At 30.4% G+C, this 26,882-nt stretch overlaps 1 protein-coding gene across 1 annotated transcript in view; it reads right to left on the bottom strand.

Moving 5' to 3' along the window:
• Positions 1-25,587, bottom strand: part of LOC129967015 (pantothenate kinase 3-like) — a 57,126-nt gene extending 31,539 nt beyond the window's left edge. The window contains exon 1 of the mRNA XM_056081646.1: positions 25,310-25,587. Coding sequence (XP_055937621.1) covers positions 25,310-25,374 — 65 coding nt within the window. The 5' untranslated portion in view covers positions 25,375-25,587. The remainder of the gene's footprint in view (positions 1-25,309) is intronic.
• Positions 25,588-26,882: the final 1,295 nt, after the last annotated feature.

Below are 26,882 nucleotides of genomic sequence, written 5' to 3'. Positions count from 1 at the left end.
TATGTCAATGGGAAATCAATGACAATATAATGAACTAATTTCTAATTACTTCATGTATCACTGTAGCTTCCTTATAATATTAATAGCTTTCTTTTGAAAAAATGAATGGAATAAAAAAGCTGCAGAACGAATAAAAAAGATGTGGACACATATTCAATTTAACAAAATTTTTGCTGTTAATGACACCGCATAAGAAAATGATTTTGAATTTTCAACTATTAAGGATTCGCCATTTTGGGAAGAGATTATAATGCATCTGACTCTGAATATGAGTTTAGTCTAATTATATTAACTCACCTCCTTTTGAAGCAATATGAGGTCTATTTGGGATGGATCGCGTAATTAGAACCGAGACCAGATAATAAGAATGACGACCTCCTTTACAAAATTACACGTCACACTAGCGGTAGGATGTTTAACACTGGACATTAGATGGCGTTTCTTCAATGCAATAGGTTTGGAACCAGTTCTTAAAGACAAATACTTTGATATTACATATCAAACAAAACTAGGCATTTTTAGGCAAAATATGAAATAAAAGAATTATGTGAATATGTTATATATTTTCTCTAGACATCATATGTAATGTATAAACATTCTAAATACTCAAAACGAATTATCGATTCTTTATCAGTTTACAATGTAGAACTGTGTGAAAGTGTGTGTAATATTAATCATTTCACACTTCGCCTAAAATATCTAGACATTCTACAAAATATTGGATCGGATTTATCGTAACTACACATTATATATATTCCGAAAAGATGGAATTTTTGGAATTTTAACTTTGATTTATTTCATCCCGGGAGGCAGAATTTGTAAACAGAAAAGATAAGTAAGAAATACGTCAGTCTACATCTTGACAAAACAGCAAAAAGAGATAGAATTTTTTCTCTTCAGTCATTTTACTATGATATTCTGATAAGGATTTCTTTGTCATGTGTCGATTTAGCCAAGAGAAACTTAAGTATCTTTAAAAGAATGTTGTAAGCATAAGAGATTTTTTTATCCCTTCGCTCTGAATGTGGGAAATGCGAAGATCATCTGTTTATTTGAGCGCGAGTAGGATTAATTATATAAAAAAGTGGGAAATGTATCAGGAAATTGTAGAAAGAGAACATTGCAGAAAGTAATTAACAAGGACTAATTTAAAATAAAAATTAGGAAATTATGTGTAATGATATCTCTTAATTTAAATTCTAATTATAAATATATTTTCGCAGATGCGTGAAACATTTGAACTTTTAAAACTTCGATTTATTTCATAGGGCTGGAGGGATAATTTATGTACAAAGAATAATTGGTAAGAAATGCATCAGTCTACATCGCGACACAAAAGCAGAAGAGACCAAAACTGTCCCCTTCAATGAATCATTGAAACATATGCAAATTATACTAGGAAAAATAAAGAATAATTCATAAATATCTGTTCACGAGATATGGAAGTTTTTCAATTGTTATTGTTTTTAATATAGTATATTAGAAAAACATCCGAATGGTCGGAATTAACTTAAAATCTTATCTATTTTTTATCAAAAACTTTTTTTGCTATTATCGACTGTAGTTACTAATAATGTAAAACAATTAAATAAGGCGAAAAGATCCAAGAAATATTTACTTCTGAGTTTTCCGTCAATTCTTTACGATATAAAGAAAAGCTCTGTATAAATGACTAGAAGTGAAGATTTTTATCAGGTCAGCGGATGTTATGACCAACTTCGTATTTCTTCATTTCAAATGTAGTGATATCTCGTCTTTAACAAAAGCGTCAATTTCCATTTAATAAAAGATAATCGGCGTAATCAATGGCTTTCTTCAGCTTTGAGTCATTTCCTTTCATATTTAATGGCATTAAAAACGTGCTTTGTAAATGTATTGCTATGTCTGGCGATATTTTTATTGTATTTAAAAAATTGCCTGAAGTGGCCGTACAAGTTATACAGTTTTGAAAACTGAAATAAAAGTTATCTTAAGGCAAGGCAAAAGGTGCGCATGTTAATTTGAAACCAGCGCCAGTGGTCTTCCCAAAACTTTCTCGCATACCCTCTAATAAAGGTGTTATCCCAAAGAAAGCCTTTTATGGCAGTGGCATACAACTGTTATGAAATATTAATATTTGACATGAATTTGGCATTTCTCTGAATTGTGCGATCTTCGGAGAGTTATTTGGCGATTAATCTCTAGCATGCTATTAATAGTATCCGAAAAGCGAATTTGTGTTTTAAACGCGTTTTTCCCAACCGATTGAAATAAAAATTTGATACGAAACTATATTTGTCATCACAAAATCAAATACCGAATATATTGTTGCGAAATTTCCGAGGTTCGTTTGGATAGTGGGGGTTATATGGTGTGAAGAACGCTCAATCACCAGGCGGCAGTAGAAAATAAAACAACGACGTTTATTTACACGAAGACACACAGGACAGCACAAAGACAACAACTATATACAGCACAGAAAACGATTATCTTCAGCCGAGACGTGCAGCATACAAAACTCTACTACAGACAGTAGCACACAGCTTAGTTCAGCATTAGCTTCGCTGCTTCGCTTATCTCTGGAAGGCCAGTTCTTTAGCGTCGGTTCCGACTACTCTTCGACTCCACTGGTTCGCAACTCAATTCACCGTCGACTCTCCCGGCAGCTGCAGCTCCTTTTATAGGTCTCAGGAGGCGGGGCTAGAAGCCTCTCAACCAATCAGGAACGTTCGAGGCGTATCTCCGTTCCTACTGGACGGATCGGGAAAATTCTCGATGTTTCGGGTATAATCTATTTTTCGCCAAAGTCGCCAAATTCGTCGCCAAGTCGCCAAGTTTGTCGCCAAGCTCTGAGATTTCCCATGGAACCAATTATGCTGGAAAGCCGCATCACAGATTCATAACAATATATAATGTTTAAATCATTGTGTCTTTCAGTTATCGCGTTTCTGAAAGTACAGACCAACAGATGGCCAATCCCTTGTTGGATTTGGCTTAAAATTTGAAAGGTGTCTAGATTATGGATGTTAATTTTGTGTATCAAATTATATCTATTAAACTTTCTTCGTTTCGTAGTTATTATGCTAAATTATATTTGAACATCAGGGCAGACAGACTTCTTTTGATTCTACTCAAAATTTGATAGAAATCTAAATTTTGTGTAAAGACGGTATACCAAATTTCAGCCGTCTAACTCAAAACGTTTTTGAGTTATTTTTTTTTATCAAAGATAGACAGACAGGCATTTCCAAAAATGTGTTTTTCGAACTAGGAGAGGTCTATAACGTGGAGATTCGTCAAAATCTCGAGTTCGAATTTTTTGACGATTACTACACTTTCTCTGTACTACGTATACGAGAAAGTGGTAAATTGGTGGTAATATCACAATTTTTTTTTCAATTATTAAACATCAGAAACACAAGAGAGACAAAAAAAAAATTTCTGCAAGAGGATAAATCTAAATACAGGGTGATTATAATTAAAGTTACGATTTCAAAAATCGATAATAACTACTGGTCAGAATGACTTGATATTTCAGCAGAACAAGCGTAAAGCAATGGAATTTTGTTTGGCGAAGGGAAAAAATAGTTTTAATATGTACCAATAGATGGCGCTGTTAGGGTAAAGACCAAAAATGGATTTTTTAAATACAGAATTATTGTTAGCCAAAAGAAAACAATAGAATTCAGGGATTTACTAAAAATTTATTAGCGATAAAACATATTTATAGCGACAATACTACTAATACTAATAATGATAATAATAATAAAGAGTTTCACGGAACAAACATCCTACTGATGGGTGGTTAAGGCATAAGTTGTTCGATATGCCCTTCGCCTTGTTCCGCTACTAACTGGAAGCGCAAAAGGCATGCTCCACAACAGATCGAAGGGTATCTATACCGATATAATGGATGTGGTGTGTGCCTTCAAGTCTTCTAGATTCTCAATCCGCCCGCTATAAACAACATTCTTCAGGTACTCCCAAAGCTAGAAATCACACTGATTTCAGTCGGGGAAACGTGGTCTGATGTCATCTCTCTTTTAATAAATCGGCCTATTTAAATTTACATTTCAACATATTTTTAAATTAATGAATTTTAAACTGGTAAATAATCTTACGAAATGTGGTATTTATTTATTTAATATAGCTCATGAATGTGCTGGATTCATATCTTAGTACAACCTTATATAAGCTAATGTTTAGCGTTTGTAAATAATGTAATTATTAAGTGAATGGAGTGAACTAGATAATATTCTGACTTATTATACCTGACAAATTATTCTAATATTTTATAATTTAGAGAATTCGTAATATTTTAAAATTTATTTGACGACTAAAAAAAAAAATTTTTTTTAACCAATCTCCCTGTGACCTTACTGCACCCTAATTTAGCAGCTCCAAGCAGCTTCCTAGTTGAAAATCCGCCATTGCCTTCCTTGTCCCTTTGATGACTTTATTCATTCCGTCTTTTGAGGAGAAAAAGATATCTTAGAGTATTTAATCTGGTAATTAGGAAAGATAATGTAGGATAATGATCGAATTACGAGCAGAAACGTGCAGGAAATAATTACTGATTTTGTAGGATTTCCAGACGACACTTTTCGCGCAATTTTCCTAATCTCAAAGGTTTCATCAGAATCTTACGATTCATAATCATATTTCCCGAAATTTATTTATTTAGCAATCATTTGTTTCCGTCTAAATTATTATCAAGACACTGATTTGTCGATTGATAAGCATATGCGACCATATATGAGAGGTCGATGGTCTGCCCTTACTAACGCCATCTTTGCAAACATAAAATGTTTCTAGTCTAATGAAAGGTCTGAAAATAGATTCATCAATGAGACCCAAAAGTTTCTGATTAGATTTAAATTAATCTTTTGACAGTTATACATATCTATATCCTACAGCATAACATATTTTGTAATGCATATCTGAAGCCTGCATGTACCAATCTTAATTGACGTCTTAATGCATTCTTCAAATTTTACACATATACACATTTTTAAATTTAAAAGATAGAAAAATAAGGGCATTATCTTAGACCACAGTGGTCTCTTCATATGATGTCGCTGCCGTTTTAGTGAGATAGTTGAGTTTTAGCTGATTAAAATGGAGAATTCAATTACCAAACGACTTTTGTCAAGCAGACAGTAGCAGAAATCATGCGGGCGTTATTTATTAGTTAACTGTTATCCAATAGATTAATCATCCATTTTTCTTGTACAACCACTTACTAAGTAATCTTATTACCATGTCATTACTCCATTCACCTGTTATGTTCGGAGGTTAAGAACCTTGAATCCAAGCATTCCGTCACACTCCCCTCAAATCGGAAAATGTGGGTGTTGATAGTGAAAACAGAAATATTATACAGAGAAAGCAGAGATAAATACAATTAATGCGATCAATGGTTACATATGAATGTGAAAGATGTAAGAAAACGATATCGTCAATGCAGGGAGAAAGTGTATTCTTTCTTTATTTGTGCAGTCATCATTTTGAGTGATTATCGTTCTAGTAAAAGTTCGTTCTAGTTCCTTCCAGCGCAGTTTTAATATATATATGTAAAATTATAAATATCAATAATTAAATTTAAGGCGCAACAAATATTTATTTTATCAGGAGTAATAAATATTTTCTAATTAATTGCACATTTTTCATCAGAAAGTGATAGAAAAAAGATTCAATTCAAATACATTAAAAAATTCATACAAGAAGCATGCCTTATGAATCGATCTCATAATCATGATCATTAATGAAATAATATTACAAATTCGTAATAATATAAATATAAAAAGATTACCATATTTCTATATCGACAAATTAATTATATAATTTGCAATTCTATGCACTTCCCATATCATTACCAATCATTGGATGTAATTTTTATGAATACTTCAATTACTCTTGTACACAGGGGCAGCATCTACAATGCAGATATTAATCAAATTTAGAACCAAATTTGTCAAGGGGTTGATCGTCCGTCAGGCTGATAAACTCAATAATTCAAAAATGCAATGATTTAAATAAATGAAATTTAGAATGCAACTTTGTGACAATTGTAACTTCATGTCAAATTTTGATTTCAATAGGTTAAAAAAAAGGCATACTCGATTTCTTAGTACTTACTTGTATGTGAAACACATATCAGTGAATAGTCGTTAAAAATACCCGCTGTAGATGATAATCTAAATTCAGTAAAAGTGCAATATTCATGCCAATATTCATTCATTCTTTCATATTTATTATTCTCCTAGGGTACGCAGTTAAACACAAATATAGTTAATGTACAAACTGTTTTCCTTTATTATACCATGAATCAAAATCTAGCCATGTGTAAACAAAAATCTAAGCTCATCTGATGTTCACGGTTTTGGCCAAAATCCATAGTTTTTTTAGAGGAAGTAGAGGGATAGAACTTATTATAAAATATGCGAGAAAGTATCAGGAAATCACTCCTGCTGGTTTATCTCATATATAAAGTACTATTATAGACAAAAATTTTATCATCGAGACTTGGATGAATCTCTCCATTTCATAGAAACAATAAATTGAAAAGAAATCATTTTTAATCAACGGGTGTGATCTCCCAAAACTTCCTCGCATACACTGTGTAATAAAGATATTATTCCAAAGAATGCCTTGAATGGCGTTAGAGTACAATTGTTTAGCTGTTTATGAACATTTCTTTTCTGCTTATTTAAATAATTTAAATTTATTTTTAGTAATTAATATGCTTATAATTTCCTAAAACTAACAGAAACACATAACTCTATGGCGAAAAAGAATCGCAATTATTTCTTATGAATTAATAGTTTAGTTTAATTATATTAACGTCCCGTTGTAAAGCAACACTAGGGCTATTTCTGGGACGGACCTCGTCATTTTGAATCGCGATCAAATGACGAGGACGACACCTGAGCTGACACCCCCTTCTCCACACCACACCAGTGGGAGGACGTTTGGCATAACGGATTTAACGTGCAACAGACCCCCTTACACGACGGTTCTTCGGTGGAATCGGGTCTCAAACCTGAAACCCTACGGCTCACAAGCCGAGACCTTACCACCAGGCCACCACGGCCTCTTATGAATTAGTAAGTGAAGCAAGCAGATGGTATTTATATAATTTAAATTCTACAAGTATAAGAGGCTACAAACTTTGTAAATTCATTTTCTCGTTCTCCTTTTCTGAAAAGTCATTTTTAGGTTATTTTTTTTTCAAATTTTACTGCCTATAATTCCCTAAACGGTCAAATTGTCACAAAATAAATAAACAAGTGAAACCATAATTATTTTAAACGTTGCTTTTACAGATTTATTTTATGATTCTTTTTTTTTATTTCACTAACACTCAACATATCACGACTAACGTTATGCTGGTTCTACTAGTTGTAAAAATAGTAAAAATATACACCGCCGCTTTGCGATTATTTGTCCCAATTGAATGAAAAAGCTCGATATAACTCTTCGACAGTGGAATATCTTTATTAGAAAACATTAAATCAAAATAAATTCTACTGTTGTGATGTATTTAACTACATTTTAATTGAATCTATAAATTAAAGTACTACAAAAACAATACGAGATTAAAATATATATAATTTAATCGTTTGTTTGAATGTTACATAACCCCCCGACACCCAAGATGTGTTCTAATGAGATTTGACACACATACACGTTCCTTATTACACCTGGAAGGATAAATTGCGCTACTATAAAACTTTACGCCCCTTTAAAGGAGGTGAAAAGATATTAAGGTTTTCCTCTATAATTTATGAATATTTCAAAAAAATTCTTTTTACACCACCTTAAAATATATAAAAAAAAAATTAGCTTTTCTCTAAGGCCAGTTACATTTTGTTTTAATTTTTCTTTTATTTTTTATCAATCTTTTAATATTAATTTAAACAAAATTTATATCTTTTTTTTTTGGCTAAAATATAATGTTAGCCTTTCTTTAAATATTTTCAGTTTTGCTTTTACTATGTAGAATCCAAGCAAAGATTTTTAATATGCATGAATAGAAGTACTTAAATTAAATGGCGTCTTCTTCAAGGAATTTTTGTTCAACTGTTTTGCCAAATTTTGAATCACATTTAACATTTTCCAAGTTTTAATGCACCCCGTTGGAATATCGTATGTTTTTTTTTTTTTTTTTTTTTTTTTTTTTAACTTTTTTTAGTTCGAGCTCCTACAATAAAATTTTATTTCACTTGATTTCAGTTTACCTGTTTTATATACAGGGTGTTTATAAAGTCCTGGACCCATTTTGATGTTTAATAACTCATAAAATAATAAAGATATAAACAAACTTATGGCATTTATTGATGGAATAACTCATATATTTTTCTTTTCAGGTTTGAATATTTTTACTTTTGTAAATATCGTCTGCGCGTATGGTTAATTTCAGATAATTTCATTTTCCAGTCTAAATATCTGTACTTTTCTAAATATTGTCTGCTTATTAATTGCATTTTTCTCTCTTTTGTTTTTGGCAACTATTGCAATGCTATGTTTACTTTTGATGTGTTTGTTCTATGTAGTACTTTTGTATGTGATGTTTTATTCGAGCGGATATTAAGGAGAATGCATACACCACAAGAGAAAGCACAGATTTTGTGGTGGTTCATAGAAATGAAATCGATAGTGCAAGCACAGAGAAATTTCAGAAGAATTTACCAAAAAGATCCTCCATCCAAAAGCAGCATCTTGCGGTGGAAAAAGAATTTTCTAGAAATTGGAAGTATCGAAGATAAGAAACGTTCCGGACGTCCTTGCGCAAGTGATTTTGATGTTGAGCGTGTCAGAGAGACATTCTTACACAATCCTAGAATATCTGTGAGATCAGCGGCAACAGAATCGGATATGCCAATTTCGATGGTGTACAAGGATATTAAGAAAAAATTAAGACTGCATGCATAGAAAGTTCAAATTGTTCAAGTTTTGGAACCGAACGATAGGCCTAGGAGGATGGCCTTTGTAACAGATATTCTAAGGAGGATAGAAGATGCTGCTGATTTTCTGAAGAGCATAATGTTCTCCTATGAAGCATCCTTTCATGTTTCTGGCATTGTTAATCGCCATAATGTGCGCAATAGGCTCTGTGGATGCCGCCATGCTTGCTGCTACCTGGCGTGAAATTGACTATCGACTTGATATTCTCCGTGCGACGAAGGGGACACACGTGGAAGTTCACTGACAAGGGTCATGAAACTTTTTGAGTCTATTTAACCATTTATGTTATTAATTTAAATATATCTTTATTATTTTATGAGTTATTAAACATCAAAATGGGTCCGGGACTTTATAAACACCCTGTATTTTATTGCATCATCTCCAAAGTCATTTTTTAAATGTCTCAACGAACATTTCAATTTAGATTTTCATTTTCTAACCACAATTTTTTTTTTTTACCTTACTTTAATTTCGTAATATCTAGAATTCAGGCATTTTTTTTGTTTCCTATTAACTGTAATTACTAAATCATCAGGCTCGAAATTTAAATACTGGATTTTGATATTTGATTTAGCACACACACAGCATATTTGAATATGTACGTAACATAAAACCTACATTAAGCCAAATTCATTTCTATACAAAAAATAAACAAACACAACAAAACAATTGTCAATTATATGTTTATTGATATGTGCATTGGCATTCTATATATATCATGGACATCGCACTTTATTCCTTGAAAATTATTCATTTGCGCGTTGTTTGAATAAGTAAATGTTGAAATTCTATTTTTAATAGCAATTTTCATTAAGATGGTGCGTGTGTTAATACATCTCTCTTTTCTACTCTGTTATAAATGATGATTGTGTGTGTGTTGGCGCTATACAGGCCAGAATCATTCGACCTTGAACTCCCAAGTATGGCAGAAATATACTTCGGAAATAGAAATATGCACTTCAAAGCCTTTTTTTTTTTTTTTTGAAATTTTAATTAACTGAAAATGAAACTAAATTTTGACATTTTTTAGCGATAACTTCCGAAAATATTCCACCAAAAAATAATTTTTACGCCATTTTAACTCTTTGAATTCCTATATCCAGTCTGATTGTTATTGTGCAGGATGCTTTATTTTTTACTTTCTTGGAGAATAATGATTATTGTAAAAGCCAGATAATAGCAAAAACTTTCACATTAATTTTTAAGAATAGTAATAAACCAAAAATTATTTCTGTATTTCTTAGTACTAAAAGGAATCCTTATACTCACATGTGTATAGTAATGAATCGCATTACTTTTCGGAATGTAAAGGGTTAAAGTCTAAAAAACTGTCTAATGATGCCAGTTCAATTGCTGAAAAGTTTTTTGGTGTAGTTTTAATTAACTTTCAAATACATTTTTAAGAATATTTCACCAATATATTTTTTTATTGTTGTAAATGTAATCTAAACTCTTTTCTGTAACCCAATTTCTTTTTTCAAACTCTTTCTCGTGATTTTTTTCCACTTTTGAGAGCAAAAGAAGGATTATGTTTAATATGTATGTAGTTTATAGGGACGAATAAAAAAGTTACTATGTGGCTAAATTTAGAAAATAGATTAATCAAACTTTTATACTCTTAATAGTTAATAATAACTTTTATACTTATATACTTTTAACTTATGTTATTTTTATATTTATAATAACTTTTATACTTATATACTTTTAACTTATGTTATTTTTATACTTATAATAACTTTTATACTTTAATAGCCTTTGTAGGCTCTTCTGCTTGAGCCATTAAGACTTTCTCCACTTTGTCTTTTTATGCCTGCTTTTTTTTCGGCTTTTTTTATTTTCTTTGGCTGTCTTTAGCTTCTTTTGCATCTAATACACATGCATATAAAGGGTTTTTTAATGGCTAGTCCTTTCACAGCTATTTAAATTCTATTTTTTTATTTTAATTATGAGCTTTTTACCGGTGTAACACCACTTTTGGCACGCACCTAATCATCATCAGAATACTCTTAATAAAGCTGTGATGTTATGAACCTGGTCTTCGTTAGAAAAGTTCATATACGAAATAAACAGATCATATGTAAGACAATTGAATTTAATCATGGGCATGAAATTAGATCTAAGTAGTCTAATTGAAATTAAATATAACCAGTATCTCCAGCGAATCAGCTGGTCGTTAAAAGCGTCAAGTAATAATTCATGTTATCTAAATAAGTTGCTTTCTCGGAACATGATTCATTCCTTAAAAAAAGACAATAAGAAATTGGAAACTCATTGTTTATCCAATAGCCTGTAATGAAAGCTTATAAGCCAGTTAACAGCTACGCTACCCGAGCAAATGCTTTTGTATTGTGGTCATGCTTCTGGGCTGCGAACCACAAGGGCCCAGGTTCTATTCTCATTCGTACCAATCTGCCCATTAAATGTTAACAACCCCAAGCAATCTTTATAAATATGCGCCAAATTTGAGAAAAGAAATCCCATTTATGAGAATTTTTATATTAGTAATTAATTATAATTGAATGTTTTTGAAGTAGTTGAATATAAAAATTGTATTCTTAAAAGTATACAATTTTTACTTTTCTTTCTTTGATCACCAAGTGCACTAAGCGCAAATAAACGAGAGTCAATTATAAAGTTAATTTCAAAAACCCTTACGTATTTCCGTATCTTGATATCACCCCGATACCACAGATGTGTCTGGATTTGTAAATGATATCTAAAGCAGGTTTTGCAACAGACAAATAAAACTTTCAAAAATTTTAACTGGTGTCGGTATTTGTCGAATTCAGGGTTTGAACTTGCACTTATTAAATCCACTGATTTTATAACTTTGATGTTGAATTTACAGTATCAGCTGCTGAATATTAAATTAATAAAAAAAAATCTAATAATTTAAACATTCAGCTGCTTAGTACAGTGTGCAACAACAGATGGTACGTGCGCAGCTGAAATAGAGCTCAATCTAAATGGCAAATGTACAATCATAGTTCTCAGTTTAGGTCCCATAAATCACTGACATCAAACTTTGTGTGATATATTTGATAACATAATCAAAATTTCTTTCACAAAAAGCGACTTTATCCCTTTATTTCATCATGTTTATGGAGTTATTTTTAGGTAAATACAAACTTTTAAATGTTTTATTTTCAAAATGGTGTAATAAAAAATACGCCAACAGCGACTTTTTACGACTTTTCCAAGAAACGTGATGTTCCTTTTTAACGTTTTTGATTTCAGTACTATCAAACAGATAAAATATTGAGGTATTAGTTTCAAAATGTTTTTCGTTTATTGCTTTTCCTATGATTCATTCTCAGTGCTTTAAAATGACGTTTGCAAATAAAAATGTCGTTAAAATTTCCTCATGTACTGATGAATGACTCACCTATCTAAAATATACTTTCTTCTTCTATATAAGGTGTACAGACAAGATTTAATTTACTTCAGTCTGAGGTTTTATAGCACAAAAGCCTATATATACAGTAAACTGTGCCAAACAAGTTTTTACTTCGATTCAGAGTTCATTAAAAGATCAATTTCAAGTTAAAAGATTTAAAGTAATCACTGGTAAATCGGTAATAAAATGCAAAAAGCCAGAATAAAAAATATAGTTAGTTTAAATATATAAAATATTATGGGTTTTAAAAAAGGATAAAAGGTTAATGCGTAGGTCTATGCCAAGCTGCATCTTCAATGTCACTGCTGTTGTTGGATAATGAAATATGAGTTAAAATATGAATGATATAAAAGTATCATTCACATTTTATTGAACACTAGCAGCCTTTAGCAGTCACCTGATTCGCTAAAAATATTGGTTGTGTTTCTTTCCTCTTATGCGTAACTTAATGTTCATGTTTCTTCCCACAAAAATATTTTAAAGCATTAAATGGCGGCATACATCAAAGCCTTTATCTGAACCTTACGCCTATTTAGTTCATTATGTAAATATTCCACACAAAAAAATCGAATTTTCTGAAGCTACTAAAAATTTAAGTACCTAAATTATCTAGTCCAAATTGAACTCTGTTCTCTACAATAATCTAATTTCATTTTTTAATTACTAATATAAACTGCATAGATAATCCTTCCTTAGCTTTCAATAATGGATGGAAAATCTCGCGAATAAATATTTGATTGGACAATCAAATCGATATGAATTTCAGTTCAACAATAAAACCAACCAAAAAATTATTTTAAAAATTACCAAAATCACGAAAGTTTTGCAAGACAGTTAAACTGATATCATTAAAAAGATTATCTTTTAAATTTTAAAATAGCGTGGAAGCCAATTTTCAGTGATAATGTTTTTGTAGTTATTGTAGATAAATGACACAATATCCAGTAAAATTTCAAAACAGAAAAATCGTTCCGAAATGCATATTTCCACCCTCCAGAATATATTTTTACCAAATCTGGTAATTTTAGGTCAAGTGATCTGTTCTGTAAAATATCTATACATACAGAGACACTCCTACATATACTTTGTTTTATATAAATGAAGAAAAAAATTAGAATTAATAAATGTATAATTAAAGCGAAAAACCGTTGCCCCAATTACATTATCATCAAATCGGCATTTGTTCGTGAAGTAGTAGATATATATTTATATATATTGTGTCGTCAATTCGCAGTTGGCTTAAAGCGGTGTCATATTTCCAAATGGAATGAAATAATAAAAAATTATGGACTCTGCAATAAAAAACTGTTAGTTTAATGTGGGTTACTTGTACATGGTCTTAATTTTGATTAAATTCTGTCAGGTTAAAAATTAAAAAAAAAGTTTTACTTGTCCATAGCAAAAGGGAGAGAAAGTACAGAAATTTAAGGCTATAATATGGATAGCTATGATGTAACTGAATTCTCGATTAATAACGCAGACAGAGATTCTTCGAAGATTGAAGATTGCCTCATGACACTAAGGAAATGCGAAAAATTCCAAAGAGCAGAATGGTGTATAGGATCTAATGTTTTTGAATGGACTTTTCCTCGATAACCTACTACGCATCCTTTGAAAGAATGGTAGTTCTGTAAATTTTCAACTAGGAGAGTCCATCAGATCCCCTTAGAAAGAACTGGCAGAATATTTAGGCTTTCTTTAACTTTTTTTACGTAGAAATTGCGAGGGGTTAATATATCAGTTTCTTTTTAAAAATAATTCTAAGAAAATAAATTTTATTAAATGGAAATAAAACTCTCCCATTCCAATTTCAGAATCTAAATTGAGATTTCATTAAAAAAATCATTTCTGGTATTTTAGTTGTTGAAAAAATAAGACCATTCATACATGATCATTACTTATTTTTATTTATTGCAGCCTTCGATTAGCTTTCTATAAAATGCACATGGGTTGATTTTTTTTACGTTGTCATAAACGTAGTATATAGTGCATAGCATATATATATATATCCACTTCTTAGACCACCCTGAATTCGGAAAACACATTTTTATAAAGAGTCCATCTGTCTATGAAAAAGATAAATCTAAAATTCTAAAATACTATGAGCTAAACAGATGAAATTTGATATACAATCTTTAAATTTGTTGATTTTTATCAAATTTTAAACTAAATCCGTTCCGAGGAAGTTTGTCTGTCCGGCTGTTCGAATATAAGCTAATATAATAACTATAAAACGAAGAGAGATGAATAGAATTCGGTATACAGATTTAACACCTATAGTGTAGACACGTATCAGATTTTGAGCTAAATCCAACAAACGGTTGATCACATGTCGGTCTTTCATTTCAAAAACATGTAAACGCGATAACAGAAAAATGCAATAATGTACCAAATTTGGTATGGGATTTCTTTAACTACAAGTGTCATTTTGAGTCTAAGTTTTGTCTCAATCGGTTGGGATAAAGGCGTCTAAAACACAAATTCGATTTTCATATATTATTAACCGCATGCTAGGGATTAATCGCCAAAAAACTCGTCAAAGAAGACAAGATAAATTCAGTAAAAATGTTAAATTGACGCCAAAAGTTAATATCTCATAATTATTGTACTCCAATGCCATGCAAGGCGTTCTCTGGTATGACAATTAGAATATGAGAGAAAGTTTTGGGGATAATTTTTTGTCTCATGTTTGTATGAAGCTTCGAAGATTTATTACATGCAAAAGCAACCTTCAGTGAAGAAACATTCACACTTCTAAGTTTCAATTGATTTACTGATTAACTGACAATTTTTGTTGTACATTCATCAATTAGGGTAGATGGTATATAACTGATTAATTACTTGATAATAACAAATAATTTTTTATTAAGGAATGAGTTTTTTTGGAAGAGAGGAGGTAAAGAGCTTTAGAATACAATATATTTTTCATAAATTTCTTTTCTTGGAGTTTCCCATTTTAACTTCCATTTTGGACATTCTGGGGAATCTGAAAGTACTTGGAGTCCAATAAGGAGAGGCAATTACCTAGTCTGGGGATTTCCAGCTTCGGCATCCATCTCAATGTTATCCGGGACCTATACATTCAGGGTCATTTTCAGGAACTTCGATTACTCTCAAACACCATTCGCCCAAAAGTCGACTATTCTCGGTAAATCCTTAGCAAACTAACAAAATAGCTAGGATAAGAGTCGGAATGACATACTGGAGACCAAAAATAAATCACCTGTTTGGGTCACCTTACATGGTCAACATGAAGAGCTCTCTACAAGGAACAAAAAAAGCGGAAAATAGCTTCTCAAAGAGAACTTAATAGATATAGTAAATATCGTTAGGATATAAGGAAGGGCAAATTGAAAAAAAGGGAAGATATCTTCGGATGGGGACACATTTAATCATCTAAAGAAAGTGAGACCTAGAGGGAGGGGTCAAGGTAATGGATTTTTAACATGGAATGGTGAGGAAACTTAATCAGTTATTTAATTTAAGCCAGCAAGATGCTAATATTTTCTACTGTTAATAATAAATATCACCGACAAGTACTACTACAGCTTAAGAAACTGTCAATCAACTGTCATTCTGGTGAAAATGCTTTTCAAATTGCTCTCTATGTATCCATTGTTGCTGATGATAAGTCGCAAGCAAAATACGAAAATAACAGCATTGTAATCGGAATAGCTGGACATTTACTATAAAAAATTTTTTCCAGTACCATTAGTTGGTTGGTTATGAGATTTAGTGGCGCAAGAGCCAACCTTGGCTAAACTGCGCCATCCAGTACCATTAGAATCACGGAGATTGCAGATACACGTCCAATTAACGTTGTTCCATCAGCTTTAATAGATAATACTAAATAGCAGTCAATATTAATTTCCATAAGATTAGTTCCAATGCATAAGATAGTGAAAAATTTCAAATCCATCTAGAACACGCATCAGTATATGAAAACTATCCAAAAAAAGATATAATTATTTGGTTCCTCTGTGAAGTATTTAAAGGCTCAGTAGACAAACTAGCTAATTTAAAAATCGTCAAAAAAAAAAAAAAGTGTGGCAATATAATGCATCAAAACTTCGAGTTAGACCATGGAAGGTATTTTCTAAAGTCATCTAAAGATGGATAAATAATATACCGCGACTCAGCAAGTCGAGATGACAGAAACGAAAGTAACCTTATCATATTCATTAAAAAAAAAAAAAAAAAAAAAAAAAAAAAAAAAAAAAAACTTCTCACAAACTAATAGATACGCTGGCAGTTGCACAAATGCATTTTTTTTAATTCTTTAATTGAGTAGATCTCTTAGAAATATCTTCAAATTTCAAGCACAAAAATTAGCAATATCTTCATTGCATATGCTGATACAGTAGTGGGGAAGTGATGAAGGCAGATATAGAAACTCCAGAAAACAATTTTGGGAACAGTGAAAAAAAAAAGTTCATGCATTTGTATCATTTTTTAAAGCTAAATATAATAAGATGACAAAAAATATGAAACTCTGGTAATATTTACAGTTTTTGAAAAAAATGCTAAAAACTAAAGGTAAAAAAGACGAGTCCTGGCAGCGAATTATCGTTATCTGTAATCAAGTCAGCACTATACGAAATTTCTGACATTTTTCTGTTATCGTATTCACATATACACGGACAAAAAATTCTAAAAATCCGTTTATAAATATCTGAAATTTGGAGATTTCTCAAAATCTCGAGGTAGAATTTTTTTGTCAATTATAATACTTTCTTGTAAACTATGTCCAGGAAAAAGTAAAAATTAGAACAGGCATTTCTTTGTTGTCACACAATTACTAAAACATATTTGTTTTAATATATATTTATGACGAATTTTTCACATTATTACTGATGGAGTCGGTCATCTTTATCATCTGTATGCATATTAATGTAGAATTGAATAGGCAATATCCTTTTGACTCGACATTTCAATTTTTCGTCAGATTAAACAAATTTTGCAGCTGCGTCTATTGTGAACTTGGAGATTCCAGCTGTTGAGGAACTTCTAAAGTATGCAATAAAATTATCTGTAGACAACCTCATACATCAACCACTCAAATAAAAATCATTAGGAATTTTATATAGAAATACATTTCTGTCAAAAGTAGGTAATCGCATGATTTTCAAACTAGAATATTTTCTACACAAAATCAAGAAAAACGATCGGTGAAAACAATCACATGGTGGCACTGCAATGCACTGAAAATTAAAAAAAGTTTTAGAATTACGAAAATAATTTTAATAATGGTAATGATAAGATTTAAATATTTGGTAATGGCTTTCCTATTTTTTTTTTAATAATTTATTCACAAAATCCATATTTGTGATAATCGTATAGAAATTCTTGCTATATTAACTGTTTATTGTTGAAGAATTATTAAATCGTTTCAAAACAAAACTGAATTATTTTCCAATAAAAAAATATAAAATACGCACTTTCAGGCCGTTAATGTTATCTATAGAAGTATTTCTTATGGCAATTCAGAATTTTTTCATGCAAATTAAAAAAATTGTTTAATTGCATATCAAAACATTGTTAGATAACTTATACAATTGCATAAGAACATAAACTAAACTAGATTTCACCAAATTCAGATTTACATACTTGAGTGTAAACAATGATTCATTCAAATTTTAGACTGTTTCAGCAAAATCATTTCTAACCCTATCGTATTTCGCTGATGCTACAGAATACAACTTTTTCTATAAGCAAAATTTTATGATAAAGGTTAACTATAATAAAATACAACTAAGATCCAAAAAGAAAATAATAGCACATCTAAAAATGATGGTTTATTTTAGAGAAGTATATGCCAAACCGGAATTTTTGCGAATGCTTGGCGACTATTCTTTCAACGCCTTGGGAAGCCATTACTGTTTAAAAAAGCAGCAACCATTAATAAGCATTTTTCCGCAGCGTAACCTTGGCTTTGAAATTCCAGTTGCAGAAATATTTTAAATGCTTCAAAAATAAACGATGGAAAATATGCAATGAAAGAAAACTCGCATCTGGTCAAGAGACTATTGAAACTAAGAAGTAATTTCTGATTTATTTTATTTTTAATACATGTTTCTTTGCAGTTCTTTACAATTTAAATGGTTTAAAAAGTTTAATAAATCCTTGATTCAAGTATGTTGAAATAAAGATAGCGTTTTTTTCAAAAATGGGTTATTGCATCTTATTGACTTGAAAAACTTACTTAGCAAAATTCCGTCTTCAATTAGTAATGGTAATTTAATCTAATAAATTGCTCATTGTCTGAAAAGTCATTTGTTTGAACAATATAAATTTTGATACAATTTATATAGTTCATGTTGATTCAGATCCAGATAAGTATCGTTTTTATCTACAATGGCAATTTATTGATTATATCATTTTAGGGAGAAAAAAAGATGTGTTATACCATTTAGATAACTATACCATTCATATATATTATACCATTTCACATAATCCTTTATTGCAAGTAAAATTAGTTGAATGTATCAGAACGTTGCCATTTTTATTCCATTTATTTTAATTAATCTGTTTCGGGTGAATCTTGCAATTTTTAATCTATTTGCAGCAACGAAATAATTTTTAATACATAATTTTTGCACGAAAAGGTCTTTTACAAACAAAATTGAAGCAAATGGGTTAAAAGTGTCATAAGACAAGGCCAACTTCACGCTGCAATTTTATACATTTATGGAGAGTAATGATGTTGATTTAACATGAAACCAAACCCACACGTGAGGTGACTTAATTGGTTTGGTTATATTAACGTCCCGTTTAAAGCAACACTTGGGCTATTTTGGGACGGACCCCGTAATTAGGTGACTTAATTGGAGTCAAATCTTCAACTTAAGATGTTCTATCTCCAAGCTTTTATGCTTTTCTTCCCTAAAAAGGTATAAAAATATTTATACGTTATAATCAAATATCTCTCTTTTCTTGTTAATTATATTTCTTCTAATTTAAAGTTTATTCAATGTAAATTAAAATTTTAGTAAACAAGCATAAATCTGATGTCAGCACTTTTTTTAAAATATATTCCACTTATATGCATTATATTTATTTCTTTATGTAAAAGAAATTATAATTTTCCTCAAATAAAATATTTACGTACAAATTTCAATTTCCTTGGATGGACAAATGCAGGAAACCTACAAAAAATAGAGATATAGACTTCATAAACAATCAATCCTTATCCCAATAATAGGTAAAGGATTCCTTTAGATATAGCCTTCATAGAGACTTTATTGATTACATATATCAATCCTTATCCCGAGTTTTAAAATCAAGAATCACATTTTTTACGTTAGAAATTCATACATGCAGTAGAACTTTTGCCAGCTTTATTTTTATTAGATAAATACAAAACTGGTTATAATAATAGTAATATATAAATTTTAGTTTATACACATGTAAAAATAATTCCCTTCAAGCCACTCGAACTCTGGTTTCACTTTAATATCTGAGTTGCCCGAGTTCTTATTTTTTTTTCTCTGTGAATAATAAGCAAAAACAAGCCAAAACGCCGTATTAGCAAATTCCTTTCTGTAACTCTATAAGTTCAAGATATTTTCTCACGTCCTCTTTGTCTGCCTTCCTCTAAGGACTATATATCCCACTGGTCATACTTTTAGCAAAAATTTTAATAAAGGATAAAAATTGAACATTAAAAGTTACTGTTAAAGGAATCCACTTTTGTTTCTGATTAAATCAAGTTTTACATACAAGGAATTCCAAAAAGAACGTTTAAAAATATTAAAGGTATGTCAGGCATAAAGGAACGAGTTATTTTTTTCAAGAAAATCGTTATAGACCGCTAACTAAATTGAACTCTTTGCCAGCGAATTCAGTAGAAAACTCAGAGGAATCAGTCTCCTGGGAACTTTCTTTCATATTCTCTAATAAATGTATTTATGAGTTACAAAAAAGTTTAATAGCTTGCGATCTTCGGCGATTTTTTTTTTTTTTGGTGATTAAACCCTGGGATGCAGTTAATACAAAAGCACTAGAACACCGAATGTGTAATTTTAATTCTTTTTTCCTGGTGGATTGAAAATAAAATTTTGACACAAAACTACAAATTAAACATGAAATCACAACTACATGATTAACAATATCATCAACTACATGAAATCACATTAAGAGTTATCACGTTACATGATTGTGACTTGACGGATTTAGTTATAAATTGGATAAGAATCTATAGAAGATAAATACATGCACCAAATTTCAATCATCTGGCTGTCTGTAATTATAGTGTTAATTTATAGGATAGGCAACCGGGAAGATTTTCTCTGAATGGATTTTATTTCAAATACTATAAAAATCTGCAAGTTTGATTTAAAAACCATATAGTAAATTTCATCCGTCTAGCTCATAGCGTTTTTTGAGTTATATTTGCTACAGACAAACAGAGTAAAATTCAGACATAATTCAAAAAATGTGTTTTTCGATTTCAACGATGTGTGAAACTTGGGGATTCGTCAAAATCTCAAGTTCGAATTTTTCGACGATTATAATATTTTTTACACATTCCATGAACGAGGAAGTAAAAATATGTACTAAAAAGTGTATGACGTAAATTTAGTAAAATACAAATATTCTACAGATTAGTTAAATATTCTACAGATTAGTTGAATGGCAGTAAAAAAAAATAACGTATGCGAAACGTGTGTGGCTTCAAACATTAAGTAATTTGTATTTCGAGTGTTTTATTCTTCATACTGCTTATTTTACTTGCTGCTGTATTTGTGATACATTTCATGACACTTCAATTCATCTAACTGTCATTTGATTTAGTAATAGTATTTTATTTGTATTTAATTAAACCTGTTCTCTACACCCTAATTCTGGTTTCAGTGATGGATTTGGACATTTGTGCCCTAAGCAGTGCACATTATGAGTTAAATAAACAAGTCAATTTAGTTTCACATTTCACCAGATTTTTTTTTTTTTGCTTAATGCATATTTTAAAAATTTATTTTAGGTTAATTTTTTTTATTTTAATAATTTTATAAAAGTGCATATATTTTTGTTTATTGTAATTCATGACTTTTGTTCCCAATATTATTTAAGTGAATGTCCTGTATTTATAAATATTTCAATAACTAATTCAACTTAGTGATATATATAAATTATAGAACCTGAATATATAAATTAGACAAAATATTATAATTATTCTAATCTTTTTAATTTATTGAATTTGGACTTTTTACAAAGTTATTTATTTGAAAAACAGACTAAGAACATCTTTTTAATTATCTTATTAGCGACCTCCTATCATCCTGGCTATCCGAATAGGAAATCTACCACTACTTGGTACAGTCTTTTCTATAACTTCATTTACTAACAAAGCGTTCTTAGCAGCGTCTTGTCAACGTATTTGTGCCGTCATATTTGGCTGCAAAAAATGATTTATTTCTGTTAACTTAGCTAATCGTTAAAATTTATGAACGACCCTTTGAAATATCGTGTGCAGTAACGAAGGATTCAGAAGTCTCGTACAAAATAAACCAAAAAAATCAGCTGCAACTCAAAAATGGCAGTATTTGTGGTGTTGATTGATTCAATGATTTGGTTATTTATTGAAGAGAGATCCATATTTGGTTACATTGCACAAAGCAAATGATAAATCATAGAGCAGATTATAAAAATAACACTTATTATAGTCTAAAAGCAAAAGCATAAAAAAACAACTTTAAAATATGATAATGCAAAGAATAAATGGACACTTTTTTAAAAATTCCAATATCTTAAAGTGAAACAATGATTCAAACCAAAATTTCTCGTATGTTCTCCAAAAAAGGTGTTATCCCCAAAAATGACTTGCATGGAATTAGCATACAAATATCTGCCAAATATTAACCTTTGGCGTGAATTTAGCATTTTTACTTCATGTATCGTGCGATCCTTGGCGAGTTTTTTGGCGATTAATCCCTGGCAGGAGATTAATAGCATTCAAATATCGAAGTTGTGTTTTAGATGCTTTTTTCCAACCGTTTGGAAAAAAAAATTGACACAAAACTACATTTGTAGTCGCATACTAAGTTTGATATATTTGAGTCTTGCATTTTTGATGCGTTATCACATTTATGTGTTTCTGAAAAAACAGATTGTTAACAGATTATCAACCCCTTATTGGATTTTGCTCAGAATGTGATAAGTGTCTAGGCTATAGATGCTAAACCATAGATATGTGTACCGAGTTTAATCTATCTAACTCTCTTCCCTTCCTTATCGTCTTAACTTGTATTCAAACAACCTTACAGACCGACTACCTCCGAGAGATTATGCTCAAAATTTGATAGATATCTACAAATGTGACGTAAAGACCGTATGCCAAATTTCATCCGTCTAGCTCAAAGCGTTTTTGAGTTATAGACAGGCTGGATATTTTCCAAAAATATGTTTATCGAACCCAGGGAAGTCTCAAAGGATTGGAGATTCGTCAAAATCTCGAGTTCGAATTTTTTGACGATTACTATACTTTATCTATAATACGTATATGAGAAAATAAAAAAAAGATGACACATTAATGCACTGTAATTTTAAAATTTTTGATACTGACAGAAGTTAAAAAGTGCAAATACAAATATAAAAGCGAACGGCTTTTAAAAAGTTAAGTTTGCACCCATCAAATAGTGCAAAATTAATGACGATGAACGAAAAAAGTAGACAGCAGTGAGAATTAAAAGGATATTCAATCAAAAATTATCAAACAGGAAAACTAGTGGGATAGTTGTTACTTATAAGAATATTTTCGCCAAATATAAAATGTCTAAGTGAAGTGAGTGTACCCTTTAAAGGAACGAGTAAATAATATCTGAATCATTAATATTCTGCCCCACAAATAACTTAAAAATTTTTTTAAGTATGTTTGGAGGTAATGGCACAAGGGCTCTTTAACCATGCAATACAACAAAAGATAGCGAATTGTAAAAAGTATCGATATGAAATATAAAAAGAAAAGCTTATTTCTCACGAAGAGGTATAAATAATAAAACTGATAAAAATGAACGAAATGTCGTTTAAATCTGCCAATAAGAGCCAGCGATTATTAAATATTTGAAAAATTAAATATATTCGAATCTTTACAATCAATATAACTACAGTAGGTGAGTTCGCATTAAAAAAATTACAAAAGGATTTTAAAATTTTAAAGTCCATGGACGTGTTTCACAGAGACATCTACCATGTAGTCAAGTAGAAGCTGGTCATCCCATTCCCCTCAGTAAACGCTGGTGATGTATAAATCTTTTGTCCAATTCGAAGTTTTGAAGAAGGAATGTGCTTCCATATTTTTCCAAGACCAACAATTTTATCTTATAATTTTGACAACGTATACAATAACACGTGAACGACATTTTCGAGCAGTAACAGTGCTGTTTTACAATATTTTCATTTCACAGGTTATTGATATTTACATTAAAATTCGATTACAAAATACAAGCCTTTAATACTATTGGTGCATATTTCATAAAACCGCCTCGAAATGATTCAGTATGTAATGCAAGTTCATTTTATGTGTCTCGTTTGTGAAAGAAAGTATTCATAAATTTCCCTTGAAGCTAAATAACTGCTGAGCAGAAACTTGTTTAAGATAGCGAAATTGGAACTTCCATATAACAAACAAGGAAACAAGGTGAAAAAAAAAAGCATTCACCTCTGTTGATAAATAAAATGAATCATTCTATATTTGCATCGTATTCCAAACTATTTGAAAAACATCAACAATTACTTTGCAAAAATTTGCTTTATTTTATATATATATATATATATATATATATACAGAGAGAGAGAGAGAGAAAGCAAGGCTGTTTGTTCCATTTTTAAATTAGAGTCATTAATTGCACGTGTAAATAATTAAATAATTAACAACGCATAAATAGATAACAGTTTCCTTCAATAACAATTAACAATTTGGCCAACGATATCGAGATCGTTATTTGTTTTATTGGTTATTTATACTATCACTTAAAGTTTTAGTTTTAAACAAATAATATTCATTCGATATCTATTTATGGATTCATTTTTATCACTAAAAATTATTTGTAATACATAAAAAAGTATAAAAATTTTAAGTAATAATTTATTTTATATTCATCTAGTCAATGTTGAATCAATAATGAATGTAAATCGTAATATATAATAATCAATCAGTTAATAATCAATAATGAATGTAAATCGTAATATATAATAATCAGTTAATAATCAATAATGAATGTAAATAATAATATATAATAATCAATCAGTTAATAATCAATAATGAATGTAAATCATAATATATAATAATCAATAATGAATGTAAATCATAATATATAATAATCAATCAGTTAATAATCAATAATGAATCTAAAATTATTGAACATGATTTCTTATAACAAATGACATCCGATGTAATTAGAAATCAATTTTATATTTGATTTCTAATAATTTCATTCAAAGTTACATATATATATATATATATATATATATATATATATATATATATATATATATATATATATATATATATTCCGTTTTGCCAAAGAAAACATACAGTGAACAGTTATTTCCATACATATATTACAACATATTAAGAAGTATTTTTGATAGCGTGCGTTTACACTATAAAAAACATACAGAAAAATGAACTAGAACATTATTTTGAAATAAGTTATATTTTGTCACACTTGTTTCTATTTATTTTTTTAATATTTTAACATCTCTGTCTTTAAAAAAAATATCTAAAAAAATTGCTGTGCAATTAAAATTTACTTATAAAAAATTTATATTTACAATGATTACCCATGTTAAACAGATCAAGATTCTTTTAAGAAAATAATAAAAAGAAACATCAACAGCAATCAACAATTACAGATCTTTTATTTTCCCTGGAGTAGCGTGGTCACTGAACCAGCCAATCAGATAACATTAAAATTCCGTGACTACTTTTTTGTTCTTTGAATAAATAAATCAAAAAATGCATCTTACCAGCTGGCCCGTCTCTGATCGACGACCACTGTCGGCGCATCAGCATGCAAGAGGCATAAATCCATTGATTGTCAAACACCGGGACTGCCACCCAAACGAATCGATCGAATATTGAGAGAAGGAAGCAGGGATGTTTCGAACACGCTTATATTTATGCAGTGTCAATAATACCACGACTGAAAGTGTAAATTTTCCCTAATACTAAGCTGATAGACGACCTTGGAGAAGCAAAATCTTCCAATCATGAGCTCGTTGCGAATTGTCAGTAGCGATGACTTTTTGCTCCTAAAAGAAAAACTACCTGCTCTGCTTCTCTCGGTGTCGTCAGCAGATCACGTGATTCGACCCCGTTTTCGCGATGAGGTCGCTCGCTCTCCTTTGAATTGGAGGAATATCACTGGGAGGCATGACTATGTTTTGATAGTCTTCTCGCGTTCGTTATTTTACTGTCGATTCCTTCTTGGCGTTTACTGGGTCGCTGTTTCCTCAGTGTACCCAGAGAGATTTGCCACTTAGGTGAGAAATCTGGATACATTTTTGACCTTTATGGCTGACGGCGTGCATCTCTGGAGCTCCTACTTACTCTCTTTGAATCTCGCTGCAACACCGTGAACCGAAAACAATCAGGGAAACAAAATAAACTCATTAAAACATTTTTTCTTGGGTGGTTTAAACGTACACGAGAGCTTAATAACCCAGATATCGCAATATGTAGTACTATATCTCTTATCTCTTTTCGTACATATAGTAAAGATGATTATTTGCGTGTGTATTTAATTTAGCTTAATTACATTAACATCTTGTTTTAAATACTCTACAAAAAATTTGATTTATTTGGTCGGATGCCTTCATTTTGAACCATGATCAAATAACGAAGACTTCACCTGACCTGGGAATAGCTCTCCAAACTTCCATTTCACACCAGCTGAAGATCCAACGAATTAAACGTGTGCCAAGTCCTCTTACACAGCAGTTTTTCGGTGGAATCAGGTCTCGAACCTGCCACCCTCTGGTCCCAAATTCGTGACCTTACCATCAAACCACCTGTTCGGGCTTGGAAAGGGGGTATATAGAACAGATAATTTGGCCAAGAGCTACCAAATTTGACTCGAATATAATTTGGATGAAAAGTTCGTTGTTGAGTATTTTGTTTTGAAATTTGAATTTTAATTAAAAAATTAAATAAGATTTTGATACTGTTGCGCGATAAATTACAAAAATATCATTGCCTAAAATTTATTTTGGTAATATTTTAAAATTTACAAAAAAAATGTCCTTTTGATGATAGTAAATTAATGGCATGCATTTTCCCTCCTTTATTTTATTAATCTCTTAAAAATATTTATCATTGTGATGATGATATTTAAACCGTCTACATTGTTACATTAAATTTCAAACATTTGATTTTCTTTTTCTTTCTGTTCAAGAAGGGAGAAAGGTTTACGTAAGAAATCAAAATGTCAAATTACAATATTGCAAAATATAACGTACAGTTCGAAAAACATTGCCTCAACCTCTTAAGATTTAATGCCTCAATGATGTCATAAAACTCGGTTCAAGTGCATAAAAACAG

Source organism: Argiope bruennichi, chromosome 4, assembly GCF_947563725.1.
Source record: "Argiope bruennichi chromosome 4, qqArgBrue1.1, whole genome shotgun sequence".
Taxonomy (NCBI): Eukaryota; Metazoa; Arthropoda; class Arachnida; order Araneae; family Araneidae; genus Argiope; species Argiope bruennichi.
The sequence above is the reverse complement of the archived record's forward strand: the minus strand, read 5'-3'. Positions and strand labels throughout refer to the sequence as shown.